Here is a 16,712-nt window from a genome sequence, read left to right on the forward strand (position 1 = left end):
TGGGTTAATTTGATTTTTTTTTTTTTTTTGCTCAGAGAGGGATATTCAATAAAAAATAAACAAAAATACAAAATTGTAACTGGCCCATGCGCCGTATAGACTATGTAGCCACAATAAGTCATATGACTTCAACATTATATTACAAATCACTTATAAGCCGTTATTCTACAATAATTTCAAAGATGAAATTATCACACCTAAGGGTACAAAATAAATCAGCTATACTAGCATCCTTACCATAAAAGACACATGTTAATCTACCAAATTTCCGAGTGATCACCATTTTCATAAATCCTTCAGTTGCACCAAATTTAGATGCTCTGTTATTAATTCTAAATAATAATAAAAAAGGAAATAGTTTATTAAAGGTCAATTTACACCAATAAAAATTAGAATAATAAATGAATGTAGAAATAAAAGCAAACATTAATTTTTGAAGTACAAATTTTCATTTGATGGGTTTTAAGATTTTGCTACAAATTAGTCATTAATTTGGATTTCATAAATTAAATAAGATATCTGCTCAGGAAATTATTATAAATGAAAACTCATATGAAAACAAAATAATTGAATTGAAAATAAAACCTAAAGCTGTGGAAACATATCAGTAAATTGGGAATGAAGGGTCTACTTCCAGCGACCAGGAGTGCATGCCTCCTATTATATCTTTAACTTGTAAACTTTTACCCAGTGTTGCAAGATACTTTTCAAACGCAGCAACAGATCTCTGAGAGTCATTTCCCCTTCTGCAAACAAATAAAACTACCTCTTTACTTTTCTCATTAATCAAGTCAAAGCTTTTCTCTAGTTTCTCAAAAGGAATGTTTAAATAGTTTTTAGCTGGTAATTTACCAAACGATAGCTGATTCTCCGGACGAACATCAATAAGTAAATGGTCATGTGACTGATCTAATAATTGCTTATATTCAGTAGATGAAAGCCTTTTATTTAATGGTAAAAGTGCCAATTTCTCTTCTTTATCTGAAGGACCAGACCCACAAAAAGCAATGTAGTCAATCAATTCACTAATTTTAGGATTTTCTCCACACACGTCACAGTTTAACTGCTTTGGTCGTAGCTTTATAGACCTAAAATTACCAAGCTCTCCATCAAATAAAAGCATTTTATCACCATAAGCAGGTTCCATTCCCATCACTATTTTCATAGCTTCAAGGGCTTGTAGTGAACCAATTGTTCCAACAATTGGTCCCAAAACCCCACCTTCTGCGCAGTTAGTCACTAAGGTGGCGGGGACAGGACTAGGATATAAGCACCTGTAACAAGGTCCATTCTTCCAATTATAAACTGTTAGTTGGCCATCAAACCTCAAAGCGCTACCACTTACAAGAGGTTTCTTCAAAATAACACAAGCATCATTAAGTAAGTATCTAGTAGCAGCATTATCTGTGCAATCCAAAATAATATCATAATCAGAAATGATTTGTAAAGCTGAATTACTATCAAACAATATATTGTGGGTCTTTACTTCAATGCTGCTATTCAGGGCTGATAGTGATTCTGAAGCAGATTCTGCTTTGGGCATGCCAACCGTCCTTTCTTTATGAAGTATTTGTCGATGAAGATTGCTAGTTTCAACAGTGTCATGATCAACTAAGCCGATTGTACCAACACCCCCAGCAGCAAGGTAAAGAGCAGCAGGGCAGCCTAAGCCACCACACCCAACTACTAATACTGATGACTTAGCCAAAAGTAACTGTTTCTCCACCCCAACTCCAGGCAAGATAATTTGTCTACTATATCTCTCAAGGGCCTGTCTTCCAATTGTCTCACTTTCCATTTTCTTACCTATAATTAATAGATTAGGATCACCAATTTAAAGATAATGGTTAGACATGCACAAAAAATAAAATAAAAACTGAAATAAATAAATGAAATAAATAAAAATGAAATTAGCAAATAATGCACGGTATGAAACTTTGATGTCTCTATAAGGTAGCAAGGTAAATTAGTAGCCTATTATATTTGCAAAACCAAGAGGTGATAAAATTGAAAACAAGCGCTACTATATCACTGTTAAAGACATTAAAAATATTCATTAGCAAAGAAAGAGGAAGGTTTCATTCTATACACCTAGAGGGTTATTCCAGAAGTGAAAGTTAGATAAACTTTCCAGGAACAGTTGAAAATTAAACTTGAGATTCTAATCTTGAAATTGTAGATGATGAATGGAATATTCTGAGGAAAATAGCTAGTGATGTAGCCAATGGTGTTATAGGGAGGAAAGCTAGCAACACAGCTAGGAATATTAGTGAAAATGTTCAAGTTTAGTAGAGAAAAGGAGGAGCTTTCACAAAAAGTATTTGAGTGATAGATCATAGAACAATACAAAGAATATTAGGAAAGCAGAGAAAGCACTAAAATATGAATTAAGGAATCTAATATTAATTCTAATTTTGTTTGTTTCATTTATTCTGTTGTTTCACTAGTTTTTTCAGGTCTAACTTTGACTTATTACATGACCTTATTTCAGGTTTTGACTTTGCTACTTATTTTTCCATTCAAATCTTTTTAGAAAAGAAATATTTTGAAAACTAATTTTATAATGCAGAAGGTAATTAATTGGTATTGCTTGATACAAATATCTCTATTCAAATCTGATTTTCCAGTCTCAAAGTGTTTAAGTTCAAGCTTAATGTGAATAGAAAACTATGTAGTGTTTTGCTTTGTCTTTCATAAGGTGTACAATAGGCTGCTTAAGTAAAGAGCAATGTGGGCACAATGTATTATTTTATTTTTGTTTGTTTTAGAGCAGGGCACTTTGCACAGAAGGAGTTGTTGTAGAAAGTTCAATCGATTGGAAATTGAGAATGCTAGTACCCTTTTTAATAATCAAAAGTGATTGGAGGGCAACACATAAAATGAAAATTTTGAGGTAGCCATTTTCTTCAGGATGATTAAACGGCCCGAAAATTATATACTTGAGGATGACAACACTCCCGCCTCACAGCCCTCAGAGCAAGGGTTGTAAGTTATGCTCTGGAGGCACATAAGGTTTCTATGCAAAGGGTGGTTGTATAAACTTTGGAGGGGGCTCTCGGACTGGTAATTGGAATTTCTAAGGCTCTTTTTAAGGTTCAAAGATGACAGCTATCCCTCCCTTTTTGGTTTTAAATCAAGGCACCTTGTATAGAAGGATTTGTCATAGAAACATTGAAAAGCCCCCCACCCCTCGCTGAAACCCTCTTTTCCCCAACCACATCCAATTCAAAATTGTGAGATAGCCATTTCGCTCACGATAATCCAAAGAAGATGTAATGATGTCTATAATAGAGTCCAAAGTATAACAGTTCACAGGGATAAAACTTTTTAATTGACAGTGAACAGATATAAAATTTTTAACTGGATATTTTGAACACTGTATATGTGTTCAAAATATGCAGTTAAAAATTTTATATCTGTTCACTGTTGATTAAAAGGTTTCATCCCTATTTTGAACTGTTATACTTTTGTCATGGAAAGGCAGTGTGGCCTTTGAAGTTATCTAAATAGAGTCTAGGGGCAAGGGTTGTAAGATATGCTCTGGCAGTATAAAGTTTTGGTAGAACAGATAATCGTATAAATTTCAAATTGGATTGGGCTCATTTGATTGGAAGTTGGAAGATCTAGTCCCTTTTTATGAGTCAAAGGTGAATGGACGGCAGCCAGTCCGTCTCCTAAAAGCCTATTATTCCCCAAAACAAATCCAATCAAAGTTTTAAGAGAACTATTTTGTTCAGCAGTATTGAAAGGCCCAGTAGTAGTATCTTTAGGGATGTTAACCTCCCTAGAGTCCTCAGGTTAAGGGCTGTAAGTTAGGCAATTCGTTCGGTGCTTATATATAGTATATACTATTGAGAGAGATGTGCAAGTTTCCAATTTAATTTCCAAAAGACAAAGGGAAATCAAGTGAACCTTTCAGAGAATGTTGAGGGAAGTGTTCAACAGAATTAACACACATTATGTATACACAGATTGTCAAAACAACACATAGCATTTTCTGTATTTAACACAGTTTAGCACATTCTCAAAAACTTCTACCTATCTCTCTATAACTCTTTCCTTATGACTAATCATGGTCTGGTTCCTATCTTTCACTGGGACAAGTCCAGATTAACTGATCCCTCTCACTTTTTAATGTGCCAGCACAATATTTTCCTATGATACCATCTGGCTACATCTCTTATGCCTTTAGTAATTTTATCCATGGCCACTGCTTCACACCTCTGTGATTCATATTTTAATGTTTTCTCTACTTATCTCAGATTCTCCTCCATTCTTTATTTTATGATCTATTTCATTATATGGCATTATAAAGACAATGCATTTTATCCAGGTGGTCCTATACATAGTCCTAAATATTATGTTTCTTCAATGTTTATAAGCTCATGATGTAGATTGGCTGAATTTTTTACTTGTGAAAACCACTCTATTTAAGTTTTTTCCAGTGCAATTCTTAGAATAAGGTGTCATTTTCTGTTTAAGGGCATTAAATTAAATTTGCAAATGAAATGTATGTTATACCTAGAAAGAGGATAAAAAAAAGGCATTACATAGCACATCCATCTTGTTCCTACATAAGTGATCAAATTCCTTCCAAATTTACAGAACAATTGGTACCATATCAGTTTAGTGGTTGATCACTTCTAAAGAAAACATAAAGTAAAAATATCAGGTTTGATTTAACCATAACAAACATATCATACCACTAAACATATCAGTTTAGTGGTTGATCACTTCTAAAGAAAACATAAAGTAAAAATATCAGGTTTGATTTAACCATAACAAACATATCATACCACTAAACATATCAGTTTAGTGGTTGATCACTTCTAAAGAAAACATAAAGTAAAAATATCAGGTTTGATTTAACCATAACAAACCTTACAGTCCCAGGTATAGCCATTGAAATTTATAAAAATGAAAACTAAGACAAAATACTAAAGCAATGAAATTATTGCTTTATAATATTCAGTATGATTATAATAATTAGAATTTTATGTTTTCCTTCATTGTTATTCTGCATTTAAATTTATTTCTAATAGTATTTTAGTAAAATTGCAATCAATAACAATAAAAAAAAATTATAAAATTGCTTATGAAAGATCACTAGATTGTACCCTAGGACAAAAATGTGCCCAAGAAGGCATTGCCAAGCCATTATATCTACATTTTGTTATTTCTAGGGTTTAGAAAATTATATACATGATATGATGTTTATAAAAAAGCATAAAACAAGGGATTCCATGATATTAATTTCCTTTTATTAGTATATAAAATGTTATAGTTGTTCATTTCATTTCATGTATACTTTCCTTTAAAAGTGGCAAACTACTAAACTAATGCCAGAGAAAATAACAGTATGAATTTATCGCTTTTTTCTTTATCTGATTTATGTCCTCGACCTTGGTCAATATATACAAAATTCCATAACTTTCATAGGGTCATTACACAATTTCTTTGTGTACTCTTTCTAAATTTACTAATTAATTCCCTCGCAAATGTACCCCGTCCCCCTCCTTATGGTCCAATATGTAGCCCTAACAATGTATTTATCCATTAATTCAATGTAGTACTATGTTATAGCTAATAAGGTATATTAGATAGGTTATCTTCTTTATCTGCAATATATTTCTGTGAGATTGAGTGAGCAATTTTTTAAAACATTATTTGAAATTATTTTAAAAAATATATAGGCTAATAAACAAAGCAAATATAGGAATCTGATTTAAAAAAAAACATTCCTTATATCAATAAATAGAGTGATGAAACATTTTCCTAGAGGCGAAAAATTAAACAATACACAAATCACTGTTTTGGTGTGACCAAGTGCTCTATTTCCATATTAAGTTATGTAGCTTCACACAGGATTTCCCCAGCAATTTAGCTAATTGGAGGTTGTAATCTGTCAAGTTTGCTTCAGGAGCTATTTCTTTTGGTGTTTATTAGCCTATCATTACATTAAATTGCACCTTGGAGCAATCTAAGGATTTTTCCTGGTAGAAACTCCAGAGTTGATAATACATATACTTGAATATGTACGCTTGACTAGTGGTTTGATGTTGCTGATTTGAGCGCTTCCTAATTACACTTCCATTCTTTTGTTGATCATTTGTTGTCAAGGTGGCTCTTAAGGCCATGATTAAGTGAACTTGAAAACATCGAGCTTCAAAATTGAAGTAAGGTTAGCCTTCTGTCTTTTAATTCTCTAGAGACCGTCGATTGTCAAAACTTCAATTAGCACCAATTATCAAGTCTTGTGAGAGGTATTCATTGACAGCTTCCTTTGGCGAGACAGTAATATATTTGGCTGGGTCTTGCAAAGCTTGGTTACCGACCAAGGGAGAAGAGAAAATGAGCAAAAGAGCACTATCATTCTCAAATACAAAATGCACATGTATATGAAACTGTGACGGCATGCACAGAGTGCATTTAAAAATTTATTGTTTTTTCTACTTTTTTTTCCTAGGGATAGGCTAATTAAAATACCTCAGTTGATTAATTCGAAACTAAACACCAAACTAGTTGAAAGCTTTCTTCGAGGATTCTCGGAAAACCAAAGTTTTCTTACGAATTAAATTGAAAAAAAAATAACTGAAAGTAAGGAGTGACATTAAAACTTAAAACGAACAGAAATTACTTCGTATATGAAAGGGACTGCTTCCTCGTGTACGCCCCGCTCTTTACGCTAAAGTTTTTTACTGTTTTAAAAATAGAAGAGTCGGACTTTAGCGTGAAGAGCGGGGCGTTGATGAGGAAGCAGCCCCTTTCATTTTTGAAGTAATTTCTGTTCGTTTTATGTTTTAATATCACTCCTTACTTTAAGTTAAAAAACACTTGTTTTTATTTAATTTAATTTCTGAACGTTTTTGAATCAATGCATGTTTTGATTTATGCTCTCCGCAGATGAATAATTAAAACGAAATTTGCCTATTTATTTTTGTTTTGGCTAAATGGTTTCCTCATAGTTTTGATCGAATGATTTTGAGGAAAAAAAGAAGCGGGGATGGAGGTCTAGTTGACCTCCGATTTTTTGGTTACTTAAAAAGGCAACTGGAACTTTTAATTTTTTATGAATGTTTTTATTAGTAAAAATAAATTTTATTAGTTAAAGATATACGCAACTTACAAATTAGCTTACGTAACGAATTTCTGTATTCTCATATTTTTATTACATATATGAGGGGATTCAACCCCTCGTCAGTACCTCACTCTTCACGCTAAAGCTTAAATTTTGTCCCAATTTCTTAAGAATGACCCCTGAATAACAAAAGCCGTAGAATAAATAGTAGAAATTTCTAAAAATACTTTATAGTAAAGAGCGAGGTATTAGGAGGAAGTGAGCCCCTCATATGCGTAATAATTTCTGTTTCTTTTAACAGAAATTATTATGGAATATTTACAGAATTAATATTTACAGGAAAATAATAACAGGAATATTCTGTTCCTTTCAGTTGAAAAACTTTGTCATATTTATTTTTTCATTGTTTTTTTTTAAATAATGCTAGAAAATCCTGCGCTCCCTTCATGGAAATTTTCTTCCCCCATGGCAAATTCCTCCATGAAAAGTTCCCCCTACATATCCCCCTCTTCTCAACCCCTGCCCCCAACCAAATGAAAACGCCCCAGAAAACGTCTGTACACTTCCCAATAACCCTTACTATATGTAAGCACTGGTCAGTGTTAGTAACTTGTAGCCCCTCCTACGGGGACTGTGGGGGAGTAGGTCATCCCAAAAGGCATAGTTGTAAGGATTTTCGACTACGCTGAATAAAATGGCTATCTCAGAATTTTGATTCGGTAACCTGGGAAAATAATTAGCGTGCGATGGGGGCCTAGGTGCCCTCCGATTTTTTTGGTCACTTAAAAAGGGCACTAGAACTTTTCATTTCCGTTAGAATGAACCCTCTCGCAACATTCTAGGACCACTGGGTCGATACGATCACCCCTGGAAAAAAAAAAAAAATAACAAACAAATAAACACGCATCCGTGATCTGCCTTCTGACAAAAATACAAAATTCCACATTTTTAAACAGTTCGTGGTAACGAACTGTAGTAAGGAGCGATCAGGCTCAATAGTAACCAAAACTCTAAAAAAATGGAATTTTGATACCAATAGTTATATCAAAAGAATGGCATTTTAATCCTGATTTTAAATATATAAGTTTTATCAAGATTAGTCTTACCCATCAAAAGTTACGAGCCTGAAAAAATTTGCTTCATGTTAGAAAATAGGGAAGAGACCCCCTAAAAGTCATACGATCTTAACGAAAAGCACACCATCAGATTCAGCGTATCAGAGAATCTTTTTGTAGAAGTTTCAAGCCCCAATCTATAAAAATGTGGAATTTCGCATTTTTTGCCAGAAGACAAATCACGGATGCGTGTTTATTTGTTTTTTCCCAGGGGTGATCGTATCGACTCAGTGGTCCTATAATGTCGCAAAAGGGCTCATTCTAACGGAAATGATAGGTTCTAGTGCCCTTTTTAAGTGATCAAAAATTGGAGGGCACCTAGGCCCCCTTCCACGGTCATTTTTCCCCAAAGTCACCGGATCAAAATTCTGAGATAGCCATTTTATTCACCATAATCGAAAAACCCAATAACTATGTATTTGGGGACGACTTACTCCCCCGTAGTCCCCGTGGGAGGGGCTGCAAGTTACAATCTTTGACCTGTGTGTACATATAGTAATGGTTACTAAGAAGTGTACAGACGTTTTCAGGGGGATTTTTTTGGTTGGGGGGGATATTTGAGGGGGGAGGATTTTTCCACGGAGGAACTTCTCATGGGGGAAGATATTTTCAATGGAGGGGGAACAGGACTTTCTAGCATTATTAAAAAAAAACAATGAAAAAATAAACATGAAAAGTTTTTTTCTACTGAAAGTGAGAAGCAGCATTAAAACTTAATACGAACAGAAATTATTACACATATGAGGGGTCTACCTCCTCGTAATACCTCGCTCTTTACGCTAAAGCATTTTTAGTAATTTCAACTATTTATTCTACGGCCTTTGTGATTGAGGGGTCATTCTTAAGGAATTGAGACTAAATTTAAGCTTTAATATCAAGAGCGAGGTATCGACGAGGGGTGAGCCCCCTCATATACGCAATAAAAACATACGAATATTGAAGTTCACTACGCAATTTAATTCGTAAGTTACGTATATTTTTTACTTACGACAACGTTCGTAAAAATAGGCAACTAGGCCTCATCCCTCAATCCTTTTTTCTCAAAATCTTCCGATTAAAACTGTGAAAAAGCCATTTAACCCCAAAAAGTAATATGCAAATTTGGTTTTAATTATTTATATGTGGAGAGCCAAGATCAAACCATGCATTAATTCAAAGACGTCCAGAAATTAAACAAAAAAAACAAGTTTTTTTAAATGAAAGTAAGGAGCGACATTAAAACTTAAAACGAACAGAAATTACTCCGTATATGAAAGGGGCTTTTCCTCCTCAACGCCCCGCTCTTTACGCTAAAGTTTGACTCTTTCTCTTCGTAGATAACTTCGAAGACCACACTGCCTTTCCATGACGAAAATAAAACAGTTGAAAATAGGGATGATACCTTTTTATTGATAGTGAATAGATATAAAATTATTTAACTGGATATTTCGAACACATACACAGTGTTCATCATCAGCAGTAAAACTTTTTTTTCAGATAATTTTGAAAACTTTTTAAGTAATCTTTCTCTGGAAAGGTGAAAGTCATGATTGAAATGATTTCTTGCTGTTTGTTGAATCAAACAAAATCACTTGCACTCATCTTTTTTTATATAATATTTTCCAGGAAAAGTTTATCTTTCGCTAATAAAGCTCTTTTTTCTCCTTTTATCTTTAATAAGATGATTTAAAGTCTTGAATTGTAAACCTCGTTCGAACCTTTTTCCTTTAAAAGTACCTAAATGTAGATTGAATTTTATTGAAGGTGGCAAAATCCTTTTCTTATTGCATTGATGAAGAAAATCTTGTTGATTTATAACATTTGCGTGTCTCATTTGCTTACTGCTGATGATGAACACTGTATATGTGTTCGAAATATCCAGTTCAATAATTTTATATCTATTCACTGTCAATAAAAAGGTATCATCCCTATTTTGAACTGTTTTATTGATTCTTTCTCTTAACTTTACATTTCAAAACAGTAAAAAACTTTAGCGTAAAGAGCGGGGCGTTGAAGAGAAAAAGCCCCTTTCATATACGGAGTAATTTCTGATCGTTTTAAGTTTTAATGTTGCTCCTTACTTTCACTTAAAAAACCTTTTTTTTTTGTTTGATTGTAGATAGGAACTTGAAACTTCTACAGTAGGATTCTCTGATACCCTGAATCTGGTGGTGTAAATTTTGCTAAGGTTCGATGATTTTTACGGGTTGTTTCCTCCTCACCTGTGCTTCCAAACTTTAGTCTCTAGATCGCACACGAAAAATGCAGGATCAAAAATCCGTCGGCAATCCTTCAATTCGTCGCAATCCAAGTTTCTACCACCAGTCACGATCCGGTTACCGGTTCTTTGGCGTACTGCATTATTAGGTATTTTGGATATTTACATCTACCAAGCTCCAAATACTTTTTACAAAGGCGCTGTCTATGTGTGGTAACACTTTTAAGATGTATACCTCGCTTTGATTTAATTTTCCCCATGATTTTGGCTTTGTGTGCACAACTTTACTGAAGGCTCCTGACTATTTCTCATTTCTAGGTTTCTGCATTGCATTGAAAAATCTATGGAAATTTCATACTCTATTAACAAGCAGCTGATTATACCAGCTTGTCATTTTGGTCTCTAGGGGGTATTATCGGCGATCTGAAACAATTCTTTCTGGCAACTGACTTGTAAAAATTTCAGGTAGCTGAAAATATTCTAGGGGACTGTTAGAAAACAGGAAAATAAATCGAAAAATGGTTCCAATCATCTTACAGGTTATTGTCTTCTGCTCATGATAGTACTGATTTTGTTCTAAAAGCAATATCCTTTATCGAGTACACTTGTGAAAAAGACCTAGACATTTTCTAAGATTTCTAAGCAATTAGAGGAAATAGAGCAAAATCCTTTCAAACATTTTGTAGCATCTTCAAGAAGCTATGGCCTAATATTAAAAGCGGCATCTTCCGCCAATGAATACTTGAGTACTTTTTAAATATAAATTTTCAATTTAACATGGGATTTTCGAGTTCCATCAGTTCACTTAATCACGCCCTTAAAGCTGTTTGTGGTTTGGGAAGCAATGATATTTGGCAGTAATTTGTTCCACAAGTTGGCAACATGGTTGGTCAGAAAATTGGTTTGTTGCTGCTTTGAGGAGTAATGCCTAGATAACTGCAAATTATGTCCCCTTGCACAGAAGTCCTGAGATGCCAGAGGAAGGAGATCAGGAAGTGCCTTTGAATTAATAAGTTTATGAACCAGAATGGCATCACCCCATCTTCTTCTATAAGCCAGAGTGGGGAGTTTCAGCTTGCATAGCATTGTAGGGTAAGGGAGTTCATGCAGTCCACTCACCATCTTAGTGGCACTTCTCTGGATGTCTTTGAGAATTCTAGCATCTTTTTTGAAAAAGGGGGATACAATGACCATACCTGTCTCCAGCCTTGGCCAAACATGTCCTTTGTACAAAAGGCTCAGAATTTTAGGAGAATGGGAGGAAATTGTTATTTTTATGAGCCCTAGTGATGAGCTAACTGATGCTGATTCCTTCTTTGCATGAGTGCTAAATTTAAGATGCTTGTCAACAGTTATTCCTCTTCTAGGTCACATTCTTCCAACACTGGAGAAAGGGATTGACCATAAAGAGAGTAAGTTGTATTGATATTCTTGTGTCCAAAGTGAAAAACATGGCATTTTGACACATTGAAAGTGAGTAGCCAAGATTTCACCCACATGCTGAGCAGATCAAGGTCTTTCTGAAGTTGGGAAGTATCCTCAAGAGTGCTAGCCTGACTAATTACCTTGGAATCATCAGCATATAGCATCATCTTGCTTTTAAGTGCTAGAGGAGCATCGTTAATGAAAATATTGAACATGGTGGGGCTAAAAACACTACCCTTTGGAACCCTACTGATAGCAAGGCTGAGAGGAGGAGAGAATAGGATTGCCATCTGCATCAAATAGTTCACAATTCCTCAAGAAATCCAAAATCCATTTAAGAATTTTTTTCTCCAAACCAATAGATTGTAGCTTAAGCTCAAGTCTCTTATGACTGACTTTGTCAAATGCTTTTGAAAAATCAAGAAGGATCATGTCAACAGGAATTCCCAACTCCAGTAGTTTTGTAATATAGTCATATGACTTGAGCAGATTAGTATCAACTGATCTGTTGCTTCAGAAACCATGTTGAGAGTTGTTGAGATGATGATTTGATCAAGATGCTCAATAACTGCTTTGTTGACAATACATTCAAGAAGCTTAACAATAACAGAGGTAATACTAATAGGCTGGTAGTTTTCTGCAGAATCTTTCCTTCCCTTTTTGTGAATGAGGGTAATATATGCAACTTTCAACTCCACACAAGGCTTTGAGCTATCAAAGAGATAGTCTGATGAGCTTTGAGAGTGGGTTTGCTATTTATGTTCTGTACTCATGCAAAAGACAGGGGTGGAGGCCATCTGGCCCTGCATATTTATTTACATCCAACAAAGCAAGCTGTTTCAAAAGAGACTCCTCAGTTAGCTCTAGAGGTGGCATTGGTTGAGTAACAGTATATAAGGGAGGAGCCAGGAGCTGAATAGCAGTTTCTGGTGTGAAAGCTGATGCAAACTGGTTATTTAGGATCTTGGCTTTAATAGCTGGGTCTGAAATTGTGTGATCATGATGGGTCAGATAATGGACAGTGTGCCTATTTTGACATTTAAAAGAAGCATACTGCCAAAACAGCTTGGGGTTATTTTTTATATTTTCATTCTTACCTTAGCCAAGCTCAATTTACTAAATTTACTTTAATAAGACTATATTGCAGAAAATACGAAAAAAAAGTATCATCTTCAAGGGTCCATTTAATTTCTGAGTAAAATGATGGTTATCTTTTGAAAGAGCATAAAAAAAAGTTCTCATGCAGCATATTTATATAATTCATGGCTTAATATTCCTTTGAGAATTCAAAGATATAACCACAAAACTTCAAACTCTAAATATATAGGACACAACACTATGGTTAACCTATTAAAATGTTACTCTGGGTACTACAGAATAAATAAAAACACAAATAATAAGGAGAAATGGCTTTATCTCAAAGATTAGGGGCAAATATCCAGGGGGTTCAAAATAAAGTATGCACATGGGTTTGTTTACAAACATCGATTTCTAAAAAGACATAGAAGTTATTGAGGATGTGCAGAGACTGCCAAAAGTGATATCTGACATGCAAGAGCATTCCTAACCTATAAGACTATCACAACTGAATCTCCCTACATTCATTTAAATGAGAAATAGAGATGATGTCATTTTAGCCTATAAGTTATTGAGGGCTAATTGTCTCCAAGCATTATTCTATAGGCCTACTGTTGGTACTATTCTTACTTGAAACTTGTCAAGCAGTGAACAATATTTAGAGTCTACACTCAATTCTTTCATCATGCATTGTCAACAGTTGGAACAAACTATCTAATGAAACAGTTACTGCTGAATCTGTTGATACTTTCAAATGAAGGCTAGATGCTGAGCAGTCTTCTAGAGAGTGTAAACTCAATTGGGATGCAACTGAATGCAGAATAGCACCTGGTCACTAATGAACTTTGTATACAACTCAAGTCATTATTCTGGAGCTCAACAAGAAGAAATCCTTAGATTGTTCCTAGTTCTAATTTAAGGCAATATCATAAAGCAAGTAATTTGCTGTTATCTTTATTTTTGTTGGATTATATATGGGACCATAAGGGGAGGGATGATGAACTTACAAGTGAATAGAGTATTATGTTAAGAAATTGCATAAAATAGGGTTTTAGTTGTATGTTTACTTTGTCTCTATGTCAGTTATGAAATCTTGTATATACTGATCATATAATATATATAAAAGATATCCTACCTTTTCCCCAACATTGTGACAAGCACAGAACTATCTTTTAGGAAATTTTGTAAGCCTTAGAAACAGACAAAAAGGAAGAGATGGGGGCTTTGAAACATCATTGGATGAAGGTCTAGAATTGGGCATAATGAGAAGGAAACAGGTTAAAATAATAATAATAATTCTTACTCTCAAATACATGGAATAACTGTAGCTAACATTTTTTCACAAGATGTCCACTACACTTTATCCCCAGCCCCTCCTCTAATGTCCAAATAGCCTATGTAGCCTGTATTTCCCATAAATTCCACCACATGTCTCAATCTCATTATTCTGGTTCTTGTTTTGTCACAGTTTTCTTAAAATGATTCAGCTTTCTTCACATGATTTCTTTACAAGAGCCTGCCCCTATTCTAAACATTTACCAATTTTTGGAAACATGGCCTAATTTAGGCTCTACCTCCCTCCTGGAAATTCTCCCTCTCCAAGCTGAAATTCTTTCTCACATGGCAAAAATGGGTAAAATTCTAGTTGATTGACTTCTTTCTATCTTGGAAAGGGGTTAGGTTAGGAAAATAAAACTTTCAGAGATGGGTCTACAGGCTAAAGTATGTCCCAGGAAGGTATTTTGAAGTAGGCTACATACCTCAACTCCTTCTCCCTCTAGAGAGCCCTGACCTTCAAAAACATGTGTGTTATGAAAGTGAAACCTTGAAAATAGATCTTCTGCTTGAATGAACTACAACAAAATTATTTTCAGCTTCACAACTTTGCTCAATCCCAATTTGTAAGGTTTGATAGATATGCAAATACATTTCCTAAATTTCAAAATAATACATTGATATGACTCAGAATTCTACTCAAATAAAGGGAATTGGATTTTCAAAACTAAAGGCAGAGAAAAGGCAGCTGGTAACTGGCAATTAAAACTGGCTGGTAACTGGTAAAATTTTTTTTTATTAAAATTTCAATAGGTCAAGTACCTGTCATATAGGTCAAGACCTGTCAAGTAGGCGGATTTCAGGACTCTCTAGAGGGAGAAGGAGTGGAGGTGGGTACTTTAAAATACCTTCCCAGGATATACTTTACCCTGTAGACCCATCCCTGAAAGTTTCATTTTCCTATCCTAACCCCTTTCTGAGATAGCAAGAAGCTACTGAACTAGAATTTTACCCAAAGATGACTTGTGTAGAGCTTTAGCAAAGTCTGTATACAGTTTAAACTATAAAATAAGTAAAAAATTGATCAGATCCACGTTTACCTTATTTAAAAAATATTAAGAATATTTTTTTAAAGGGCAGCTACATGCATGGCTGCCAAATTTTTTAAGGAGTGCCATATTTTTCCGAATATGTGCTTTTTGCGTCATCCCAGATTCCATAATGTTTCACAAAATGTGCCATATTTTTTCTCTACAAATAGCATCATATTTAATCGTCAAATCTTTATTTAGAGTTTTGAATATATCATCTTTTCCAAATCAGCTCAAAAAGCAGTAAACTTAACTTTGTCCTATTATCTTTAGATCGTGACGTTTTTCTGACGTCATGAAAGAAATAGGAAAATTCAATTAAATCAATGTTACACACTATGAATTTGTGCCTGGGTAGCCGACGAGGCAAGTTTACATTAATAAAAGTTCTAGGGACAATCAACTCCGACAGTAAATTGAAAATAGACCCCTCGTACGACGTCATGAATTTACATAATCGGCTAAGCTTTAGTTGAGACCCTCGAAAATAGAAAAATACAAGACCACAGTAGGTGCGTTTAAGCTTTTTAGTTTGCGAGCAAATGAATTGCCCAAAACTTTGATTCAGTCAAGAAGAAATTCGTGGAATTGAAGTATAACGCCTGAACACGCTTCTTTTCGTTTTAACATGCTTTGGGCCTAATTTTCTTCTCTTGTACAGTATATCACTTTGACTCAGTAATCTGAACTTAGTTCCCAGACAAAATAGTTCTAACTATCTTATTGGGGGTTCATTGTGCCCTCATTGAAACTTAGCTTGAACCAATAATACTAGTAGGCCGTCTTCGAGTCTTAATGGTCACAATCGTACTTCTAATGGACCTAGAGGCAGAGGTAAAATCTAACCCAAAATCAATCGCACATTTATGCTAAAAATCACAGATAAAAATTATCAGATACATAAATACTGGACAGCTTGGCAACAAATTACACACAGACCCCCCCCCCCAGAAATTCAAGTATATCCGACCCTCGTTATATCTAAAGCTCATATGTCAATTATTTTTTCTCCTTGTACCTGCCCATAAAATTATTTTGTACATTGGAAGGAATTCCCAATTCATGCACGGCTCCTGAAGTACGAGAGACCAAATTCTTTGCATGCATCAGGGAGTCTATCGTGTTGAGAAGTAGACTGTTCCTGAGTTTCGTATTTATATTTGATAGAACTGAAAATTGACATTCTGCAGCTGCACTGGAATGCGGAAGAGCACGCAGATTTAGCATGAAAAAGAACAGCTCTTCGAACTTTGGCTGGCCTTTAGCATCTTTCGTATACAATAACGTCTTCCAAAAGATCGAAGGAGACATTTCAGTTCCCATGGTTCTGATAATGTCGACCCTGTGTTCACTCATCAAGATCCACTGAGTCAATATTACATTCCTTGACCTTTCCACTTCACCTTCATATTTCCCAAGTAAGCTGCTGAACCGACCAGTCAGTCCCTCTAGAG

The 16,712-nt window shown here is 34.7% G+C and overlaps 1 protein-coding gene across 3 annotated transcripts; it reads right to left on the minus strand.

Moving 5' to 3' along the window:
• Positions 1 to 8: 8 nt before the first annotated feature.
• LOC136037053 (adenylyltransferase and sulfurtransferase MOCS3-like) lies at positions 9 to 15,365 on the minus strand. 3 transcript variants are annotated; one of them, XM_065719486.1, is made up of 2 exons: positions 15,268 to 15,365; positions 9 to 1,806 (listed from the first exon to the last, which is right to left on the minus strand). In XM_065719486.1, the coding sequence occupies exon 2, from the start codon at positions 1,796 to 1,798 to the stop codon at positions 605 to 607; it is 1,194 nt and encodes a 397-aa protein (XP_065575558.1). In that variant the 5' UTR covers positions 1,799 to 1,806; positions 15,268 to 15,365; the 3' UTR covers positions 9 to 604. The 3 variants fall into 3 exon arrangements, with proteins under 3 accessions (XP_065575558.1, XP_065575556.1, XP_065575557.1); XM_065719484.1 differs by lacking the exon at positions 15,268 to 15,365 and adding an exon at positions 14,432 to 14,521; XM_065719485.1 differs by lacking the exon at positions 15,268 to 15,365 and adding an exon at positions 4,551 to 4,578.
• Between the last annotated feature and the right edge of the window lie 1,347 nt (positions 15,366 to 16,712).

This window comes from Artemia franciscana, chromosome 16, assembly GCF_032884065.1.
Source record: "Artemia franciscana chromosome 16, ASM3288406v1, whole genome shotgun sequence".
NCBI classification, from domain to species: domain Eukaryota; kingdom Metazoa; phylum Arthropoda; class Branchiopoda; order Anostraca; family Artemiidae; genus Artemia; species Artemia franciscana.